General features: G+C 33.1%; 2 protein-coding genes across 2 annotated transcripts in view; one reads left to right on the top strand and one right to left on the bottom strand.

Moving 5' to 3' along the window:
• Positions 1-1,295: 1,295 nt before the first annotated feature.
• Positions 1,296-16,253, top strand: POU1F1 (POU class 1 homeobox 1). The gene is made up of 6 exons (XM_054585296.1): positions 1,296-1,437; positions 4,311-4,382; positions 11,877-12,101; positions 14,152-14,316; positions 15,096-15,156; positions 16,043-16,253. Exons 1-6 carry the CDS (start codon positions 1,296-1,298, stop codon positions 16,251-16,253), a joined length of 876 nt encoding a protein of 291 aa, XP_054441271.1.
• Positions 16,254-20,147: 3,894 nt separating this feature from the next.
• The window catches only part of CHMP2B (charged multivesicular body protein 2B), a 29,674-nt gene continuing 26,276 nt past the window's right edge, over positions 20,148-23,545 (bottom strand). Inside the window, exons 5-6 of the mRNA XM_054585235.1 lie at positions 22,022-22,128; positions 20,148-21,820 (exon numbers count right to left, since the gene is read on the bottom strand). Of these exons, the coding sequence (XP_054441210.1) occupies positions 21,710-21,820; positions 22,022-22,128 (218 nt within the window). The 3' untranslated portion in view covers positions 20,148-21,709. The remainder of the gene's footprint in view (positions 21,821-22,021; positions 22,129-23,545) is intronic.

Here is a 23,545-nt window from a genome sequence, read left to right as displayed (position 1 = left end):
AAATATCAACTGGTTATTAACAAAACATTTAAGTTTTATGAAAATACATTCTTCTCAACTTTAACATTAAATTAGCAGAAAATGGCCAATTCCAAGTTACCTTGAAACATTCCAAAATATACAAGTTAAAAAAAAAAATCTAATGAGGTATGGTCCTTGCTTAGGTCAGTAATATCTGTGCTTGCCAGGTTACTTCTGTTTGCTATCTAACTCCAGTATACATTTTTTTAAAGTATCACATTATTCATTTATATACTGAAATCATGATCATTATAAAATCTTGATGCTGATATTTATCAAGTCAATTGTAGCATTTTTTTTCATTCTCATATAATGTGAATATATTCTGTATACAAAGTTTGCACCTAGTGCTACCATGGTTACTACTAGTTCTGAAGCAGAATGGCTAAGGGCAGAGGCTCAGGCACAGTCATGTGTGGTGAGGATGGTATGGTATACAACTCACACAGCTGTTGTCCAATTTGCATCACATAACTGTGGAAAGTGCCTAGAAGCTCATCAGCATATAGTAAGAACCTACTATATATTCACTTTTTAATGAGTAAATTGAAATCTAGGGAGCAACACTATTACTCATGTTCATCTTCTCTACAGATAACTGTAATTTTATGCAATATTTTTTCATTTATAATGTTATAAAATTTAAATTGGTTTTCATAGTTTTTCAAAAATCCATCTCTGAGTGTGAATCAATGGTTATATATTCATTCTTATATTTAGTCTTCTATGCTATCAGTTTAAACTTAAATACTTTCTCCAAGTTATATAGTACATTCTCTTGTTATTTTGCAAGTTTAATGGAAAGTTATCAAAAAAGAAAAAATCTCGTATATAAATTTCTCATTTTTTAGTAACAAAAAGACACCTAATCTTCAATTTATTGGAGCATTATTTCTTTGAGGGACACTTTTCTAAGTTTTTTATTTCTTTCTGAAAGGTCTGAATTAGTGAAGTTGTCAAAAAAGTTTCAGATTTCTCCTTCCCTCTCAATCTATACCCCAGAACTGGCTTTCCTCTCGGGGGTGGATTACGTTTGAGTTAGAAGGAAGGCAGTTCAGATTGATAAAGCAATACCCCTGGGAAAAGATGATTAACATGTATAAAGGGATTTCCCTGCAGTATAAATGCCAGCACGCGCCCTCTTGGCGCTTCAGAGGCTTCCTGATGTATATATGCAGGTAGTGAGATTTGAAACAGCCGTTTGAGACAGTAATATAATAAAACTCCGATTTGGGGAGCAACAATACTCTTCGTTCTTCTACTCGCTTGTGGGAATGAGTTGCCAACCTTTTACTTCAGCCGATACCTTTATACCTCTGAATTCTGAGTCTTCTGCAACTTTGCCACTGATAATGCATCACAGCGCTGCCGAGTGCCTGCCAGTCTCCAACCACGCCACTAATGTGATGTCCACAGGTACTGATTCCAGTAACAGTCTGCAGGTGGCTCGGCCTAAAGATTTCAGAATAGATGCTTTGAATCTTGTTAGTTTAGAATCTCTCTGCTTTTTTTTTTATTTTTCTTTTCAGTTTAATATGTTTTGAGTACTAAGAATACTGAAGAAGTCAAAATGTCTAAGAAACTTTTCAAGAAATATAAGTGTAGTAATTTAAATTATTTTTGGTTTGATTATAAAGATCTGTTTTTTGCACAATTGAACAGTGAATTTGGCTATTGTTAACCTAAAATCACTTTAATGGAAAGTTCATGGGTAAAAAAAAAAAACTAAAGAAATAATGTAAAATAATTTAGTGTTTTAAAGGTGTAACGTCTTTAACTTACAAATATATTTGGTTTTTAGATAACATTTGCTACTATTCTAAAACCAGCCAAAATACCTTATAGTAAAGACAACTAAATGATTCCCAATACCAACGGCAATGGATTTCAAAAAAAATAAACTAAATAAGTTTAATAAACTTACCTTTTTAGCGTAATTCAAAACTCAAAAATAAAAACTAGAAGCAATATATAACATTTAGAGCCAAGGAACTGAGTTAAATTTTCCCAAGACTGCATTCTGAAGAGATTTCAACCTCTAACCAAGTTTTAATATTTTCTTATATAAATTTCCTAAATAAAAATTAAACTTGAGAATTCAAATGTATTATCTTAAATACAATCAAATAAGTATATTTTGCAAAAATACAATACATTCTTTAAGCATGCAGTAACAAATAAAGTGTTTTAAAGTAGAATCATAAAAAGACAAAATTGAGTAAATTCCTTCCATTAAATAACAATGTGCTATATTCATTTTCCATTTGTTTTGAAAGCAATCAAAATAGGAAATCAATTTTATACATTTAGAAATCAAAATTTTAGTTGACAAATTCATATTCTGATTTAAATTATTTATGTTTTATCTTTTATTATAATTAGGCAGTTTACAAATATAGATGTAAGTTCAGCATTAATCTCTAGCTGGATTTTAAAGAATATAGAGATTATGTAGCTAGACTTTGGTAAAATTATTAATGTTGAGATTTTTTTCACCTGCCTAAGAGTCTTATAATTTAATTTACAAGGTAATATTGAAAGTACACTCAAACATATTTTAAAAATACAATAAAATATTTTATAAAAAATATATGATATAAAAATTTAAACTATCACATAGCTAGCTAATCGTATATTTTTAATAATAGATCTTTCTATAAATAAGAGATGAGAATAATGCTTTGTTTGTTTAATTTACTGTGTGTGAATATTATTTCAGTATGAAAATATTTAAAATTGAAATAATGACAGCAAGTTTAGGCACAGACCCCATTTACTTATTTTTAAAATGTATTTTTAAAATAAATGAGTAACGTATTTAGTAAATTAGCCTATTCTTTATCCATCTTCTCAAAATCAGAGAAATAAAATGTGTTTAAACTTTATAAAGTAAAAAAAAAAATATAATGAGTAAAAATGACCTAAGTATATTTTAAATGATAATGGCATTGTACTTATATTTTTTCCATCAAATCATAGTCATTTGTCCAAATAAGAAATTAGAAATAATGAGTATAATAAGAAGATTGGGTATTTAATTTGTTTCATGTTTATTTGTTTAATTTTTGAATGCATAGCGAAGTTTTTATGTGTAATCATAATGAAAAACGACTTTAGTTCTTTCTGCATGTTAGTTATAAAATGAAAATTTATGCAGATATTTTAAAATATTAAACACTGTTCTACAGCTAGAGAAAACATGTTTTACTTTCTGAAGAGACTTCTTGGCTTTAATTACTAGATCATATCTCAATATTTTCAAAGGATCCAAATTTTCTACTTTTCAATATCTCTTGAATTTGTTCAAGGAGATATAATTATAGTATATTTATGAAAAGCCAACACTATATTCAGGATATAAAGGAGAATAAGAAAATTAAATAAACGAGGAAACATTAGCTAGTGATTTTATTGTCAACAGCTCATGCTTTTAGTTATCTTGGCGATTCATGTTTAAAGCTTGATTTTAAAAAGTTCAGCAATTTAAATTTACTTTCAAAATATACATTGATTCCATGAGGCATATTCACTATGAACAAGCTTATGTTTCTATACCACATACAACATTTATAGACATTGCCACCCAACAATCAACTTATTTTTTTACCAGCTTTATCATTAGAATTGTTAAATTGATTTTGTGCCTGCAAAAATCTATCACCTCAAGGTTTCATCATCAACATAAACATATCATACATTGTCACAGGGTTTTCACAAACCTCTAAATTCAGGGGAACTTTTATGAGGAGCCTAGCTGCTCTGCCATTTCCTCTTTGGTGGAAGAAATTTGTCAGGAGAATAAGCAAAAGTAAAGATTGCTAGAGTCAATTTCTGTATGCATTCTTCCAGAGAAAGACCACTTTATAATACCGTATTACAGAAGAATTTTAAGAGACTATTCCTCTAGTCAGTTCACTGCAATGTCTATACTGAATGGAACCTACAAGAATTCTACAATTCTCAATTAGCCAAGGTTCAAACTGGCCAGTCATCCCCTCACAGGGTATAGGACAATCAGTGAAGGCTACTCTCCACTTTGATGATTTATGATCTCGTTACTAGAGATAAACTTTAACCACTAGTTTTAACTTACTCGGAGAACTTCCCCCAAATGAGAGCAAACAATTGGCGTGTAAATTTAAGAATCGCATAAATGTGTATGTTGGAAATGAAACGAATGTGTCTTGAATCCTCATACATTTTCTTACCAGTCCCGTCTGTTTTGTCTTTGATCCAAACTTCTAAATGTTTGCGTACATATTTCTCGGTGACAATGTTGGGAAACACAGCAACTGGACTTCATTATTCTGTTCCTTCTTGTCATTATGGAAACCAACCATCAACCTATGGAGTGATGGCAGGTAAGAAAAATTGTCTTTATATATGAAATCGAGTTTGGGGAAACTTTCCTGGGTTTGAGAGACTCTTGATCAGAAATTTACATACATTTTTCTTCTGAATAAACAAATCATCACTAGATCAAGACTATTTATCTATTGATCCTTGTATGAGGCACTGACAGCATATTTCTTAAGGAAGAGAAAAATATCACCAAAGGGATCCACTCATCTCAAAACTCATGACTTAATTTTAGGCCAGAGAAAACACTTTAATGGTTTAATATTTCAATGGTTTAAATTTTGTTATGCACCAATTTTTTAGATATTTTTAATCTTTTATATTTATAATTTCAGGGAGAGAAATATGGGTGACAATAAATTACTAAAGGCTCTATGTTAGAACACAAGTGTGTGTGTATGTGTGTGCACGTGTACACTTGTGTAACACTGAGAGGGAAACTTTGGATAAAGGAATCAGATAGTAGGAAATTTTTTTCTTGTGTTCTGTTATCCAGAATAAGTAATGAAAAAGTCAAACATGGACTTATGCCTATAAATTTGGAAAAACTTAAACAAGTTATTTAATTTACCAACCTTTAATTTCTCAAAAATTTGTTATAAAATTTTTGTAAAAGTGAAACATTAAAAGTTTAAAAATAAAATATTCCAGAACTAAGTAGCTTTTCTTACATTCTATGAAAGCAGCATTCTGAATAAACTAGTATCATCACCTTTGTGGAAAATGAAGACTGATGCTCTTAATGATTATCTGTAGGTTCTAATGTCTCTTTTTAATGATTAGGAAATAAGGAAAGCCATATATATTTTTCCCCTTTGAAAACTGATAATTTATGATTCAGACACTTAGTTGTTAATCAGTGTTCATGGTTAATGAGAAGAACCCTCATTGATGATGAACTACTTTCATTATAAAATAATAAAATGGTTGCGTTTAGCCAGTGGAGGTACAGGAAGAATGCTTTTGGTGGCCTCCACCACATTTTGATTATAAGACAGAAAAGGACAAGCACATGGCCACGTGCTGCTCTTCTGGTGGGGAGGCCTTGCTCCTCATTCACAGAGACTTCCCTGGAGCCAAGTGCAACACGATGCGCCCTCGAAACCCAGCAACTGGCAGCAATGGATTGAGGTCAGCCCGAAGATCTGATCAGCCACAGACCGAATGCTTCAAGATGGTTTTTGCTATCACCTTTCTTTCTACCAGATCAAGGCCAGAGCTGTGGACCTACTGAGTTCCCAGCTGCCCGGCAATTCTAACATTCTGCAGTTTCCCTGATTGGAGCGAATAGGCTCAGGCAGCCCAATTTGTTCTGGTACAACTGTCCTGGCAGGCACTCAGCAAACCTGGAGAGGCCCTTGGAAAAGCCCTGTGAAATGATTCCATGTCTGGGTGACCTCAAAAACCAAGTGTTATCCTAAGATTTGGAGGTGTCACTACAGTCTTAAAATGAAATGTGTTACTGAAAGAAAAACTCACCATAGCAAGCATATAAATTACATTTGAATTATTTTTTGAGTGATATCATTAAAATGTGATAATTTCTAATTTGTTAGAATGTCATTATTTTGACATATATTCAGTACTAGCGTTTGTGTCACAGCAGATTAAACTCAGAGAATCTGAGCTCTCCTGACTTCATCTCCAAAGAAGCTACACAAATTGAGTTATAAAACACAGTAATTCAGAAATAAGATAGCAAAGGTATAAAATGCAGAAGAGAAACGTAGTTACATCATTTGAATTTTCTGAGTAGTCTCAAGATGTTCATCAAATCACACAATCCACAGAAGTTTCTTATCATGAAGAACAAAGACAGGTTCACTGCCACACACTCCATATGAAAGTAGAGCTACAGAAAGCACTATATTTCAAAGGAAGTAAAATTGCTATATTTTAAAAATAGTTTTTATTATATTTTTTATTACCATTTAGTCACCTTATACCTCCCTCCTCCCTGCAATCGCCACCCTGTTGTCCATGTCTGTGAGTCCTTTTTCCTTCTTTGCTCAATCCTTCCACCCTCTCCTTCTTAGCTACCATCCTGCTAATGTGGGCATCTTATTACCCATCCTCTGATGCTTACATTTAATTTGAGCATTTCATTACATTAGTAACCCACTGAAAAAGAAAGCTATAGCTAATATTTTGTTCAAGTTAGTAGGGCAGACTTTAATTACAGATTAATTCACTGTACCTCATGGTCCAGGTGTGGACATACCAAAGAGATTAACTAATTGGGAGCAATGAATTAGCCACACCATGAACTAATTACGAACTTTGTTCAAGTCACTTAACATCCCTAAGTTTCCATCTCTTCCTGTTTAAGTTGTGTGGGTACCTCAACTTTACCAGAGTTGAGTTGTGGCTAATTTTTACCAACGCAGCCCGTCTTTCTCCTTTGATCTTCTGTTTAGATACACTTGCAGCTAAATTGCTGCTTCTGTCTCGTCTCTTTTGAGAATTCAGATTATTCAACACCCTACAGTATCGATAACAGCAACCAAGGAATTTTAAATTCTATCCAATATCTCTTCTAGTTAATCACAAAACAAAACAAAAGAACAGCAAACACTCTCAAAACTTTGATTTTTGAGTGTTTTCTCATTTCTCACGCTGGGTGAAAGTTAGGAAACAAGGTCGATGGGCTGTCCCCCTGCCTGTGGAAACTGAGCAAGTCAGCTACATGGTAATGAATGTTTAACCCAGCAAGATTATATTACATAGTGGCCAAACCAAGACCTAGTGTGAGAGTTCTTGTTTGAAAATTAATTTTAAGAGATAAGCAAAATAGCTGAGGTTTGGAAATCAGCCAAGAAGATGAATGTCTTTTTTTTTTTTCAATGAGAAGTAGATAATAGAAAAAATTACTATGGCTGTAAGTGCCCACTCCCCATGGATTAATGCAACAAGGCAACAGAAATCAGTTTGACAGATGACATAGAGAAATAGCCTATTCTGAAGTCCGTCTCTTCATTCTCAAATTGTCTTTCTTTTCTTTCCTTTTTTTTTTTTCTTAGTTCTAAAGATCTTTTGCCACTGAATCATGAAGGGCCTCTCAGTAGCCTTTTCTTGTTTTTTAGTTAGTCTCTGTCTCAACTAGTCAACTTGGTGACTGCAGACTCAACTTGGTGATTGTAGCAGGAAAGCAGCCATAAGCAATATGCAAACAAATGGGCATGGCTGTGTTTTAAATGAACTTAATATACAAAACCAGGCAGAGGACCCCTGTTGTATATGGATAGTATTTACCAGTACACAAAAGAGAAGAGATCATAATTCAAATGTATGACTCTTCACATTGTCATGCATGAGGGAAAAAAGAAAATAAATAGAAATATTTAAATGCTTATTCCTGGGTATGTCTACAGCAAGGCAAGAGTATTTTTGCTTTGTCTCTTTACTTCACATTTTTGTTCTTTTAAGGCTTCGAGGCCATCACCTCAGAGATGCTGTCAGCATGTGTCAGAGCCACATGCCGCAGAAGAGCACTTTGGTCCCATGGTACATTGGGACCAAAGAAGAGCCCTGCAAAGCAGGCCAGGCCTCTGCTTCCCATTTCCTGCTTTAAAGATTCACCTCGGTCCTCCCACTTCCACCACACAGAAATACACGTAGAGCAATCCAGCAAGGCTGTAGGGGGTTCATGTGCAATATGAAAATAGACTTTGGGCTCTGAAGAATATGCAGACACTTCCAAGCTATTTCAGTGAGCGCTTATCTAAGCTTACAGACAACTTTGCTTTCTCCATGTTTGGGATGTTGAATATGGGACTCGCTGCTGCACATGAGTCACAGCATCTTTTGTCTTCTCCCTTTTCCCTTTTTCACTAATCCAGGCTTTAGAAAGATTTTTAAAATATCTTGCCAAATATGCCATACCAATCTCTCCTCAGTCTCCCCCAAATATGGCATCAGATGACAGAAACTGCAGTGCATCTGGCTGTGCTTACGACTCATTGTGATTTTCTGTTTAGGGTTAGTTCCAGAAAAACTGCGTCCCTGTGGATAATTGCGGAAACTTTCATTTAATGAAAAATAAAAACATCACATGTGCTTTCCTTTTTGTCCTGGATGCCTGGTCTTTGAACATGGTATTTACTGTGCACTTTTTACAGATTCATGATCAAGTTTATTTTCTAAATATATGTTTCTACAGAGTATTTACAACATATAAAATACTCTTAAAATTTTTCTGGAAATAAACATTGCCCACTTCTAATATTTTAACAAATAGCTATAATATTTTTTGTCTGAAAGTATTTGTTTTAATGTAGCCAAATGTGTTTAAACGGCAGAAATTTTTCTAAGAAAGAATTTAATTTACCCAAGTGTAGATGAGGCAATTGTTTTGATGTGATTTATTGCAATGGTCGTTGAACTTCAGTTCTAGTTTCAACTATAGAGTTAATTCATTGTGGCACCCAAGGAAATTTATTTAACATCTTTTTACTCAGGTTTCCTAAATTTTAAATTGTGGGTAAAAAAATCACATTCTTCCTACATCATTTGTTTATATAAGGATACAAAAATGGCAACACAGAACAAAGTGTCATGAAAATTTGTAGCGGTGCGTGGTTATGATCAGCAACAAAAATTGAATGATCAGGATCGCTCACAAATTCAGGTCTTATAGCATCTCATGTAAAAGATATGCAAAAGAAAATACCTATTTAAAATAAACATCATTTGACATAGGTTAAATGAGTTATCTAAAGCAGAGGTCCTCAACCTCTGGACCTGGGCCTCAGACCTGTAGGTCCAGCCTGTTAGGAACCAGGCAACAAGCAAAGCTCGCTGGAGCTCCGCCTCCTGTCTTCCCCACTAACCCCAACCACAGCAGGAGAGTGAGGCTCACCTGAGCTCCAGCTCCCCGCCCCTACCACGCCCACCTTCCATGAAACTGGTCCGTGATCGCAAACCAGGTTGGGGACCGATGAAAAGTAGCTTGTAATACATTAGATGTACAAAATCTAACAGCAGCCTGACTTTTTGTCTCTGCTTTTACTGTTTCTCGGGGTATTTTATCATTAAGTTGGATTTGAAATTTCCGAATGGGGAAAGACGTAAAAATTGTTTTACATGTAAGAACCAACTCTGAAAGGATTGAAAGAAAAGTCTTGAGATAATTGTTAATTAAATGCTAAACTAAATGTGATCAGTTTTCTTTGCTTATGTACTAATCTTTCTTTTGCTTCAACTAGCAAAAATCTAAAACTAATAGAAAGCTAAAAATGAACCCCAAATTAATAAGCATTTTCAAAAATAAACTATGTAATAAATTAAACATTGATACAATTGCTTTTAAAATTTTTGTCTGGTTTGATCATGTAAACAGCCACTAAAACATTAATTGGAGTAACTGACTTTTTAAAAACTAAAACTGAATAATTTTGGTTTGTAAAAGTAGCATGAAATTTTCTAGACATGAATGGTTTCTCTCAGATATTTTTCATACCTGTGAAATAGCTATATTTATTTTATGCCTTTTATTTAATCTTTCACTTGTATGTTTACTTTGCTGCAGAAAAATAATATAGGCTATTGGATAGGAGTCCGCTTTATAATTACATATTCTTCTATAAACAAGCCAACAATTTGCTTACTTACAGTATTCTTTACTCATTACATTTTGATATATTAATGTAAGATCTATATGTTCTGGCAAAATACATTAGTCATGTCTTTGATTTGTGAATGTATTTATGAAGAAATTATAGGTAGCATAAACTTGATGTATATTTTCTACATTTCCAAGAATGACTATTGCATGTATTCTGTAGTAATTTATTTGTAGTTTAAATATTTATTTATATTCATAACAAAAAATGAGTAATTGCTGAATATTTTATTTATATCAAAATACCTCAGATACATTTATCATTTAACATAAATTGAAGTGACATCTCTACCAATTAAAATGTAATGAATTGATGAAGAAAACAAAATGTTTAAGAATTTGGCTTTATATTATCTTTCACCCATGCTCCCCAACTGAGATAAACTCTTCTCTGCTAATAAAGAATGAAGTCTGGAAGCAATTTAAAATTATTTAGATATTTTAGTTTTTTGTGATTTATTACTTAATCTGCTCAATCAACACAATGCTTTATTTTTTTATTCATGGGTGATTACCTATCATATGTAGAACTGTACTCTTCCTTGTCTTTTTTTTTTTTTTTTGCTTCATAGCATCATTAATGGCATGAACTAGGAACATAATGTGTTCACAGAAACATGATTGTGCATCAGCACCTTTACAATATTAAAGGTGTTGTGTACAAGTCTATAGGCACTGTACACAGGACGGTGCCTGCTGGGGGCCCCACCCACAGAGCAGGTGTCCATGGTTTCTCCACCTGGGAAGACACAGCTCAGTCAAGAACATCAAGACTGGGGTGTCCATTTTTGGGTCTGTCCTCTAAGAGACAGCAGGTCTATGAGGACCCCTTGGGGCCAGTTCTTGTGGGAATCTGGGGCAAGCCGGCCAGGGTTGCCTAGGTCCAGGTCTTACCAGCCGGTTAGTACAGCAAATTTAATTAAAATTCTGTATGCATATTTTTAAAATGATCAAAAATGATTTCATTATAGTGAATACTTCTCAAAAATTCTTTTGCTGACTTTTTAATAGAACTTTAAATATTACCTTTTGTTCATGTTTATTCACTCCTCAAATATATTTAAACCATATTATTGTAGTTTATGTTCTCGTAATTCTCTTTCTCCCTGCCTTTGTTAGATTTTAAAAAGACATGATTATTTCCCCTTGAAGTTAAGCATTTCTTGATAAAAGAGTCAGGCTTCTAAATATTGTAAAATCAATTTTCTGATCCTAAGAAAACTTTCCTGTATAGCACTTAACCATGTGACTTGATTATAAAAAAAAATCACAGATTATTTGTTCGGTGAATTAAAGAAACAGAAATCAAAATATACATCTGATGAACAAACTCAACTAAAAGCAAAGCAGAGACAGACTCATAGATGGTGAGCAGATGACAGCTGGTGGCGGGGGCAAGGGGGAGGGGGATGGAGCGAAAAGGAAAAAGGAGTCCTGGACCTGGACAACAGTGTGGTGATGGGGAGGGAGGGGTAGAAGGGGATTAAATGGTAATGGAAAAAATACAATAAAAATTAAACTTAAAAAACAAAACAATATACATTCTGCTTAGAGTTGAACCTCAGATTCCCAGAAATGGGCATCTTTAATAATAAAAAAAATAATGGAAAACTTACACTTCTGAGAGAATTTACTTATTTTTATTTTAATTATTTGCAATTCCTTTGGCATATCTTTGTTTTTGCTGCTCTAGGGAAGGTGAGAAATAAATAATCACATTTATACTAAGCTTCTCGTACTTCTTCAGAAGACCGAATGTCAGTTCACCTTTTAGAATTGGGACTGGTTAGAGCGAAAGAATGGACTCTAACAGGCAAAAACCTTGCTTGTATAGAAATGGGGGGTAATTACAAATGGCCCTTTTCTTTATTCACAGGCAGCTTAACCCCTTGTCTCTATAAGTTTCCTGACCACACCTTGAGTCACGGTTTTCCTGCCATGCACCAGCCTCTCCTGGCAGAAGACCCCACAGCCTCTGATTTCAAGCAGGAACTCAGGCGGAAAAGTAAATTGGTTGAAGAGCCAATAGACATGGATTCTCCAGAAATTCGAGAACTTGAAAAGTTTGCCAATGAATTTAAAGTGAGAAGAATTAAGTTAGGTATGTGCTTTTTAAGAGCAATGGGCCACATAGTTTAGTCACCTGATCTTTACTGTATTACTGTTCAATCTCTTTTACTATCCTCAAAAGCCCAAGACAGCTCTCATTCTACATCTGTACTGTGGATTTAAGTTAGTACAAGTGTGCAACTCTAAACAAACCTTTATTTCCTTGTAATTTTTTAATAGCCTCAACACATAGATTTTAAAATTAATGGCACTTGTTTTCAACATAACCACCTCAACATTAGGTTAAAAGTGCCCAGTGTTCTTTATATTTTTTTTGAACTTTTGAATAAATGATACATTCATTTTATTCAAAGGCATAAAATAATATAAATATAATGTATTCCTTCTGTTTTTCTTTCCTATTAGTCAATGTTGTTAGTTTCTTGTGTAACCTTTTAGAGATATTAATCATATACAAGCAAGTACATATATTTCTTCATGCAGGTTTTTTAAAATTTAACTATGTTGGGGAGTTTTCCATATTAAGTTTTAGAGAGCTTTTTTTTCTTTTTTTTAAAAAAGGATCTGTTACATTCCATTTTACAATTTATTTAACCAGTCCCCTACTGATGATAAATTTATGTGGTTTCTGATATTATTTTGTGAAACACAGTGTTACAATAAGAAACTTCAGAAATGTCATTTTGTACCTATACACATATATGTGTAGGAAAACTGTTACAAGCAAAATTCCTTCATCAAAGAGTATGCATATTTTGGTAGATGTCAAATTTGACTGTGTAGGAATTACACCAAATTTTACTGGCACCATGAGTGCCTCTTGCACCTCCCCTCAGAAAATAATCTCCATCAAGACTGGAGGTTTTTTTGTTGGTTTTTGATTTGTTCATTTTTGTTTTCTCCTTAATGACATATCCTCAGAACTTACAGCAGTGACTGACAAATAGAATAAATAGTTGGGAAAAAATATGCAATTAACCTTTTGTATCCTTTCAAATCAAATAGGTCAAAGTTGTATCTCATGGTAATTTCATTTAAAATTCCTCATCTGAATGAAGATTCAAGTGTTCTGTCACATATTTGACAGTCATTTGTAATTTCATTTCTGTAAATTTCGTATTTATAGCCTTTGCTCACTTTCTATTGAAAAGTGTTTCAACATAAAATAACTGCAACAACTAATCTTGATTTAAATTCATGAAGCAGTGAATTTTTTTAATGGATTGAAAACGATAGTTCAAACCTCTGTACTTGTGGAATGAATCATAAGTTATTTGGTAATAATATTTATCGATGGGTATCATATGTAACCACCTTATGCATACAGGTAAATAGCTGTAGGCCCTAAATTAATATGCAGTTACTATATGCAATAAATTAGCAGTAGGTAATGTATAACATTCATTTTCAGTTTGGTATTTATATTGCTGTGAATGTTTCACATTCGATAGTGTTGGTTTCTAGCAACTTGTACTCTAAAAATGTTTGGGACAATCAATGAGGATCTTTGCCAGGAGATGGAAGCATTACCAAGTGATGTAATCAGTGTGCTTGGAGGAGTAGATAAAATGTTGGGTGATCAAAGTCTCATAATAAACATAGGAAGCAAAATAAAGTAAGCATAATCTTTAGTTTTATTTGGCACTCTTCAACAATATAGTTGATTTTTTTCCCTCTAACAGTAAAGATAAAAATAGTTATGATATAGCACTATATATTTCATGCATTGTATTAAATATACTATAGACTTGAGCATATATCATCAGATATTTAATAATAACAAACAGTAAAAGAATTTTTAAGTATCTGATAACACATCTATACAATTTGACTAAGTATGTATGGCAGTTATTTCTCTATGAATTATTTTGACTCCCAGAAAAAATAATTCACTAGAAGGAATATTTTTTGAAGTACGGGACAATTTTATACTGAACCTTACAAAATAATTCTAAATTTCCAACAAGTATATGCTTAAAAGTGGTATTGAACAAAGAAAGATGCACAGATTTATGCAATGTTGGACCAAAATGAATGCTTCCTGAAAGCTGAAGCTAATGGTCTTTGCTGTCCTTTCACAGGATACACCCAAACAAATGTTGGGGAGGCCCTGGCAGCTGTGCATGGCTCTGAATTCAGTCAGACAACTATCTGCCGATTTGAAAATCTGCAGCTCAGCTTCAAAAATGCATGCAAACTAAAAGCAATATTATCCAAATGGCTGGAGGAAGCGGAGCAAGTGGGAGGTACTAAAGCTATATATCTCTGAAGGCTCTGTGATGTTTTAACCTAGTAACAGTGGCTTCAACTGGTAGGATTAATGATAAAGCAAGAGGTTTGAGGTTATTTGAGGTTTTTTTCTTCTTTAAGATAAAAAATAACTGTCTTGTTTCAACACACCAAAAGAAAGGAAGGCTAATGCAAGTGCAGAAATAAATTTACTGAGAAGGTATAATGAGAGAATAAGCTGTATGAAGACAGCTTTCTAAGACAGTGTGGCATAGATGTGAAACGGTGAAATAGATTTTTAACACATTCAGATTTTTTTTTTGCCTCGGTTCTATACGATAGTGATTGTGCATGCAATCATTTTTATAACCTTACACTGGCATAACCAGAGCATTTGCACACATTAGTCTTCAAAGTGAATGACATAAGCAACTGCCAAATGAGCAATTTAATGTGATAAAATTATCTACTTATACTAATATGTCAAGGCTGGATAAAGAGCAAGGTTTGGGAGATTTAGAACAAGAGATCCAACAACAAAAAAAAAAAGTAGGGATATGATTTTTTAGATAACTGTCTTTGAACAGTTAATATTTATTTTTGTATTAAGATTTTTATCTAGGGCTTGTAATATAAAATCACACAGGTTACAAAAAATTAAAACAAAAATATATGGTGATTTTATTTTGCATTGTTTTATAATCAACATTTGAAATCTAAATCCAAACCTGAGGGTTTGTTGTTTTTTTTTAACCCTACCTGGTTTCTGTACTTGTCCCTCTTTTCCCCATTACAGCTTTATACAGTGAAAAAGTGGGAGTAAATGAAAGGAAAAGGAAACGGAGAACAACTATAAGGTATGCTTTTGAGATAGTAAATGTTACTAGAGGAAGGAAAGGATATTTTACAAATGAAAATAAGCTTTTAGCATAATATAGATGCAACATAATTTATAAATGTAAGGTGAATATAGTCAACTGAAAAAAAAGTATGAAAAAAGCATATTTTTAATACCTTAATGGTGAAAAATAGAGAGCTAGTCATTTTTAAAAAACTGTATTGTTTGATTCAAGAACACTATTGCTTTTGCTTCACAAGTTTTGGATAAAACAGAATCTGATCACTTCTAAAAACAGTGACTTTTTATGCTGAACTGTTAGATACAAGTCTTGCTCAGGCAATTTGGTATCTGTGTTATTAAAAAAAACAAAACTAGTAATCAGTATTTTAGTATCTTCAAATTAAAGGTAACTTCTTGCAATTTAAACCATAAAGATTGTTGTTTGATCTTTTTGTAATGTCTGTGAGGTTCACAGAGGAAATGCTAAAATATAGGCTTTGTTTTAGTTGGTTAGTTTCACTATACATTTCATCTCTTGTATTGTAAGCAGCTTAAATGATTTCTGGAGGACTTTTAGAAATGCCTACCCAAAGTGTTCCTTCCCTTCTCAGGAAGTCAGTGCCCTCTTGTGGTGCAAAGTGGGATAAACATAGAAAGTCTGGGTTCCTCTCCTTTCTTCCTGTGACTCTGGTAATAAATGGTACCCGGCATAAGACAAGCATCTAAAAGTATGACAAATCGTACATCTACCTTTTCTGAAGAATTTTAAAAGTGTTTTCAGAGTATTTAAGTTTTGTTTTCATGTTAATATTTAGGAAATTCAACCTAATTTAATTTTGATGTGCCAAAAACAAAATCTCACCCTTTCTACCCCTACCTCCTGCCCCAATCCTATCTCCCAGTATTGCTGCAAAAGGGGCTCTGGAGAGACACTTCGGAGAGCAGAATAAACCGTCCTCTCAAGAGATCATGAGGATGGCTGAAGAACTGAATCTCGAGAAAGAGGTAGTAAGAGTTTGGTTTTGCAACCGAAGGCAGAGGGAAAAACGGGTGAAAACAAGTCTGAATCAGAGCTTATTTACTATTTCCAAGGAAAATCTTGACTGCAGATAAGATTTCCTAATGTGTAATTGCAAATTTTTCTATTGTTGATTCCTTTCTGCTCTCCAACAAAAATAGAAATTAGTTACTTGGTTGGCTTCAGAAAGTACATCAATAACTTCTGCAGAAGCTTTTCTTTTCTACATTCTAAAAATTCAGTTTAAATTATTCTGATGAATTACTTTCTTTAAAATAATTCTCAGAAGCTGCATTTTACATTTAAACCAAAAGATATTAATAGGAATAAAACAATAATTCTCACCCTGACTTGTGTGGCTCAGTAACCAGAGGAGATCCGATTAGATAATTCCCTAACCAATGTCTTGCTTACCTTCAGCTTTAATAGTTTGAACTCAAGTTTTGCACTAAGAGCCAGAGGTGCTTTATTGCATTTAGGAATAAATTTTAATCAGAAGTGACACCTCTGAAGCTAATACAGTTAAGGCATAGTACCCAAAGAAATGTTTCAATAGAGATTTGTAGAAACATTAATTTATAACCTTTTATTCTTCCTAGACATTAACATTTTTTGATGTTTAGCTACAGAAAATATGCTTTATGGATCCTTGAGCCACAAACTGCTGTTCTGTAAACTGCAGTAGTGCAGGGAAGATATGGGCTTGTTTGCTGTTTTCTTCAGTGACTTGGAAAGCATTTGCTTATACCAGGCATGAAATCTTTAATTTAATTTCATTGATTAATGATTTGTTCATCATTAAATGGTGTGCTGTTAATAATGGCTACAAACTTGAAGGGTGACTAAATTTAACAATGTAATTTATTTTTAAAATCTCATAACCCACAAAATCATCTGGGGTCCTATCAAAAAAGACAATCACTTTTGGTTTAATTAGAATATGATTTATTATTAATAAAGATTGATATATGACCTTTGAATTCAGGGAATTGTAGCTCAAGGGACATTTATTTAATTTATAAAAATGTACTTCCTTGAAACTTTCAAGTAGAAGCAAACTGTAATGTAATATCAAGATCAAATAGTGACTTTTTTGCATTTAGAGTGTAAATCTGCTGGCAATGCTTATCTAATTGATTCTATATAACAATAATAGGAGCAATTAAACCAAATTTTATTATTGATTTGGAATGCTTACTCAATAAATTATACTGTCCAGTCTCTTGCTTTTTGTGATATTAATAAAAACCAGTATAATACAGGTCATAGTCTCTGTAGATCACACATGATTGTGCACCCACAATCACCACCAACTGGGTGACTAGAAACTTTGATATATTAACAACAACAAAGTTTTCAGTGGCCTGATCATTTTTCCTTAAGTACAGGAGGTACTGAGGCAATATACATATATTTCTTGTTCAAGAGCAAATTTCAGATTATTCAGCTATGTAGATGTCTAAATTCCTTCTCTGCATAGATCACCTGCTGAAAACATAAATTGGTGAAAGGATTCTTTAATTTACAAAAGGCAGGGTGTGATGTACATATACACATTCATACATAAAAATACATATGCACAGCTTTGAAACTTGAAAATAGAAGCAAAATGTAATGCAATATAAACCTAGGATAGTGGCTTTTTGCACTTTAAGTATGAATCTGTTGGGAATGTTTAATCTGACTTCACATAGCAAACACAAGCATGTACAGGTTTAGATAATCATCACACGCATATGTTTACTTCATATTATCAGATATTCACCCATAAGGTCATTATTTTCAAGTTTAGACACAACTGGCATTGGGAACCAATTTTTGTCCCTAAAAGGAATTACTTTAAGTCAATACTTAATATTGAAACAGCAATTATTTATTCACAAGTTAGTTGTAAATGCACTGCTATTTACTATCAATTCATTTGTACTATTAAGTTTTGAGACTATATTTTCTAACTATATTGAGATATTTTATTAGATATTGTTCTTTTAAAGTTAACTCTAAATTGCAATTAAATGACATATGTAATTCCCTGTGCAGTATCTGTGTTCATTCTTTCAAGAATAAATACCAAAAGCTGACTTTAGCCATGTAGCCTTTTGATCTGATGTTTTTGTGGACTCTTTTGTGGTAAATCTTCAAGAATTCAGTGGCATAGTCCATTGAAATGGAAAGATGTCACTTCTACTGATTGGTACATTCAATTTTACCCAGTAGACATGGTTGATAAACTCACAGAATTTACTTTTGAAGAATTTGTCTAAATAAATATTTTCAGTGTTTGGGGATAGGAGTGTGTGCATGCTCTCAAATTCTTAGGAAGATGGTGGTGTGCGGGGAACGGTGTTTCAGCGGTAGGGTACCTGAAATCGATTTCACAATCCTCAGGCTTCCGCTAAGGCAAATTTGATCCAATTGACACTTGAAAGAATTAAGGTTAGAAGAATAGATTAAAACCCTTTGTGGGACTCAGCTTCTAGAGAAATTGGAAAGCTGATCTGTTTTTCCACAGCTGCAAACATGTATTCACGCAGAATAATGGCATCATAGGAGAAAGTCCTCATAGATCTCTTCTCAGACCTGGAAACACATTACTTTAACTTGGGAGTGTCTGAAATAGGAGTACATATTTAGGTAGGCCCGCAGGGATCAGGCTAGAAGTGTGGCTTCTGGGCTAGTAAGGAACGTGCATATGGAGGTGAAAGCGCAGGCTTCCTCTAAAGGCATTCAAATATAAATAATAAAGCACATATCACTATACATGCCAAATAAAGTCCACTGGCGGCCAGACTCCACTTTTAATGTAGAGGGTCACCATCTTGAGCCCTTAGCCACCAGGCCTTGCCTTAACCAGGTACTCCCTCAGGGCATGGGTCTATGCAACACAATTATCTGAGAGATGGCCATTTGATGTTTTCTAAGACTAGGTGCTATTATTAGTATTGCCACTTTTGTACCATATTCTACTTTGATTCTATGAAATCTCCATCCATTAATTTTACATCCAATAACAGAATGCAACACTGGGCTGCATCTTTTTCAGTAACAGAAATTGCTATACTGTTCTGCTCTCTATTGTTAACCTCTTGTGTGAAGTTGTTAAACTCTTTAGCCAATAACAGGAAGTTAGGGAAAGTTTTTTAAAAAGTCAGTATTTTCATCAAAATCATTGTATAAGAATTCTTGGTTCCTAATCTTAAGGGACCAAAGAAACTTTTAATTTTAGCAAAGGATATCATAACATTACAAATTTATAGTGATTGTGAAGTGCTATGAACATTTTATAAATGCAGCCGAATAAGAATGAGTCCACTTTCTCCTTTGGGTTCCCAAAGTCTTCTGTGGTATCAATGTATGACTGAAATAAAAGAAATCACTAAGACTTGCCTGTTTAAAAACTATTTTAAAATGTTAACCCCTGAAAGTTCTAAGAAAGGAATTATAAGATCAATTTCATTTAAAACAACCTAATGCTTAAGCTTACTCCATTCATAAACTTCAGTCCTATACCAACTGCTATTTTTTTCTTTTTTAGAGCAATGGCTATTTATTACATGTATTTAGAAATTTGTGAATTTTTTAGATTTTTAAATCAATCAATCAGCCCATCATTTTAGAGAGAGGGGAAGGGAGGAGAAAGAGAGAGAAATATCAATGTGAGAGAGAAATTTGGATCAGCTGCCTCTTCAACACGCCTTAATTGAGGACCGAATCCACAACCCAGGCATGTTCCCTGACAAGGAATCAAACCAGCTACCTTTTGCTTTGTGGGACAGCTCCCAAAAAACTAAGCCACACCAGTCAGGATCAACTGCTAATTTTTAAAAAGACAATTTTTGTTGTTGTTAAAATGTAAGTAGTAGAGTCAGATCTAATTTTTTTATTTTGAAAAATTACCAGATACGCATAAAAATTTTAACTTAGCAGAAGCCAAAAATAGAGTGAAGAGATATATAAAAGCATAATAGCAATAAATCTTTATTGGGATTTTTCTTAACAAAATAATTTTTAAAAACAAAAGCCCCCCACATATAAACAAGAAAGTAAATAACATTAGCTGGCATTGCTATTACATCCAGGAATCAAAATAGTTCTGGGTTAACATTCTATAATCCAGTAAAATCTCTTGACTCATTAATGTTTAGGGTACTTGTATTTAATACTACTAATAATGGAACCATATCTTTGAACATTATAAAATGGATTATAGATTATAAACTATATTGTTTAGCTTTTCATTCTTTCCACCAATCCATATGTCACATGCTAGTTCTAAAACATATTTGTATTGCCAATATTAGTCCAAAATGTCCGTCATCCCAAATTAATATCCCAGGTTACACCTACATAATCTTCTCCAGAGTTTTTATGGCGGAATGTGCTAGAATCCATATATTACAACATCATTTTTCAAAACTAACATAATTCTAAATTCTATCTCTATAATCTGCTACTTCATTTCTTCTTGCTTTCCATACAGACATTAAATACCAAAGCAATTTTACCTTTAATAATACTGCTAAGATGTTAACACACATTTAGGCAATAATTTCTCACAAAGTTTTAGTTTATTTACCAAGAAAAAAGTGCTAATGTTTATTTTAGAATTTAACTAGAGTACTGTCATAGTATTGTTACTTAATTGAGAATGATGGCTTCAATTTAGGAGGTTCAATACACCTATTAATACAGTTCAAAATTAAACAGATTAAATAATAATTCACATTGAAGAAATCTCCTTACTTCTTGGAAGGCCAAAATATATCATTTTATTACTATAAAATATTAATTCAGAATCTATTTTTGCTAATATATTCAATTTAGTGTTATAAGCTTTACAAAAGACAGCCTGGATTTTTGTATGAGGCCCCAATTTTAGTTTAAAATGTAATTCTTTTCTGTCAGTTAAAATAAAGATGTGCACAATATGTTTGTGCTATTTAAGGCAGGTGCCAAGCACATTTTCAAAGGTAATGAACTTATCAACTAGAATGTCCTCCCAAAGGAAAAAGAAAACAAAAACTCATGAACAGTTTTTGTTTAAGACAGATGTTTAAATAGCACTCTTCTTCTAGATCATTTAAAAATAATTTGGCAGCTAAATTGCCTATAGTCATAACACGTATTGCTTACAAAGGACAAGCAACAGATACAGAATTAATTATATACTTTTAATATTTTTACAGGACTCTTTTCAAGTCGATGCCTGGTGGCATTTAACAAGATTTTTGTATTTAGTGTAAAAAGATTTAGAACATAAACTACACTAAGTAAAGAATATAAATTTTTCTATGCCATGCAGAGAGGTTGTCAACTTTTTACACATCATCACTCCTAAATAGTTCTAATGAAAATCCAAAGAGTTCCCGTTATGCATCATTATCATTCTTTGGCAAAAGAGTCAAAATAGCCATGGGTTAGGAAACAACTGTTCACTCATGGTCTTCACTTTTGCAAAATAAATATGTTTTGTAAAAGAAAACGGCAATATGCCTGGTTTATAATTATAACTAAATAATTATAAATAAGCAAAATATTACAGCTTTTTTGACTAATCTACTCCTAAAGCTTTGAGTTGTCGTTCAATCTCTTCATCAGAGATTGTAGCCTTTGAAGTAGAGGCAGATGGTAAGCTTCGGGCAGCGGATGGAGCTTTGGCCATCTATGTTAAAGAGAGGAAAACAGAAAAAAATGTGTATCATTAAACATTTGGACTAGGACATAAAGGATGTGCTACAAAGAGGTTTAATTTATTTTTCAAACAAATATAAAAACGTGCATCTAATAATAAAGGACAACTTAAAACATTTAAATGAAAAAAGTGGTAGAAACTACTTCCAACTGAGAAGACATTCATTCATACCTTTCCAGAGATTTCAATTCCAATTTCATCAAGAACTTGATTCACAATATCTTGGCTTTCTTCTTCCTCATCAGAGCCATCAAAGATGTCATCGAGTGTGTCATTGACTTGGAAGGATGGGGGAAAAAAAAGCATTTACTTTCAGAAAGATTTCAGGTTAGATTTACATTTTTAGGAGGCAGCCCAACTATATATACATTTATGTTATGTTATATATTATATTATATTATATTATATATTATAGCCAACTTAGGTGAACCAACAAATTACAAAAATCATTTTCAAATGTCAATGAAGTTCATTGATGAATACATTTTGAAGGCACTAAATCTGGAATAACATTTCTTTCAACATAAGTTATCCTATAATAAAACAAGTCTACTCTCATTTTTAAAAAAAATTACATCTTTAATGAACAAGAACTACATGATACAGCTACAGGATTAAAGTTTAACTATGATTCCTCAAATTAAATCTGTCCAGCTAGTAGCTGTTAAACCTGACTGTGGAAGAAAATGTAAGAATCCAATATCCTGTAAATACCTGGGAGACAATTTATTCTTTTTATACCTATAGTTGTGTTTTCAACTTTCTTAAATTTTCATTCAAGTTGTATGTAGAATATTCTAACAAAGTTTAAGATTCAATATTTTATTAAACTTGTCCAAAGAATGATGTCCAATTTAGCTCATTATTATTGCCATACCTTTTCCCCACTTCCTCCCTTACCTTCCCAAAATATTATGGAAAGCCTTCTGCATATAAGGTATCATGTTAGGAGCTGTGGGGAAGGAATTTCTGAAGGCCTGGGAATATGTCTCATTTATCTTCAAAATGAAGTGCCTAGCATGTGGTACAAATACAATTGATAGATGGAGAAAAATGAAGATTTTAGGTAGTTTACACTTACATAGAAAAGAGAGAAAAATAAAAGATTGCGATAAACAGAAAAATAAATTACTATAAAAAGGGAAGAGATTATATCCAACTGGGAGGAAGTAACTGAGGTGGTTCTTGAAGGAAGCACAGGATCTGACCAAAGAGAACAGAGGGAATACAGTGGAACAAAGACATGGCTGAAGACAATGAGGAAGTGTACAAGAAGAGTAAGTTTTTTATTTGGTTATAATTTAAGGAGCATGAATGTAAAATGGTTGTGAGGGAAATAATCAGCTGGCTTATGATCATTCTCCTGATTATTGGGGGATACCCCCAAAGGAAAGGAGACAGGTAACCTAGTCTGATCTCCTTGTAAGCATGCTGCTAAATGTGCTCCTGGTAAACAGACGTATATTTTCTAGTAAGAGAGTCCTTGTCTATGAAATGCTCTTAGCAAGATGCTCTTGGTTTATTAGGACTGCTATGGTAAACAAACCTATAATCTATGGGCTTATGAGTCATGACTCACATATGGTAGGTCACCATCTGAGCTATAAATTTAAGATGTTTCTTAATTTAAATGTTCCCTTCAACATGAGATGACAAGTAAACCTCATTACACACATCATCTGTCATTCTGGGTCA

This window comes from Pteronotus mesoamericanus, unplaced genomic scaffold (genome assembly GCF_021234165.1).
Source record: "Pteronotus mesoamericanus isolate MK-2021 breed Mesoamerican mustached bat unplaced genomic scaffold, CSHL_Meso_final contig_82, whole genome shotgun sequence".
Classification (NCBI taxonomy): Eukaryota; Metazoa; Chordata; class Mammalia; order Chiroptera; family Mormoopidae; genus Pteronotus; species Pteronotus mesoamericanus.
This window is presented reverse-complemented; position numbering and strand designations above follow the sequence as displayed.

Excerpts from the sequence above, each read along its gene's own strand:
- POU1F1 (XM_054585296.1), top strand. The coding sequence starts at position 1,296 with ATGAGTTGCCAACCTTTTACTTCAGCCGATACCTTTATACCTCTGAAT. Across the intron at positions 1,438-4,310 it reads CACTAATGTGATGTCCACAG|CAACTGGACTTCATTATTCT; the intron begins GTACTGATTCCA and ends TGGGAAACACAG. Across the intron at positions 12,102-14,151 it reads AGTGAGAAGAATTAAGTTAG|GATACACCCAAACAAATGTT; the intron begins GTATGTGCTTTT and ends GTCCTTTCACAG.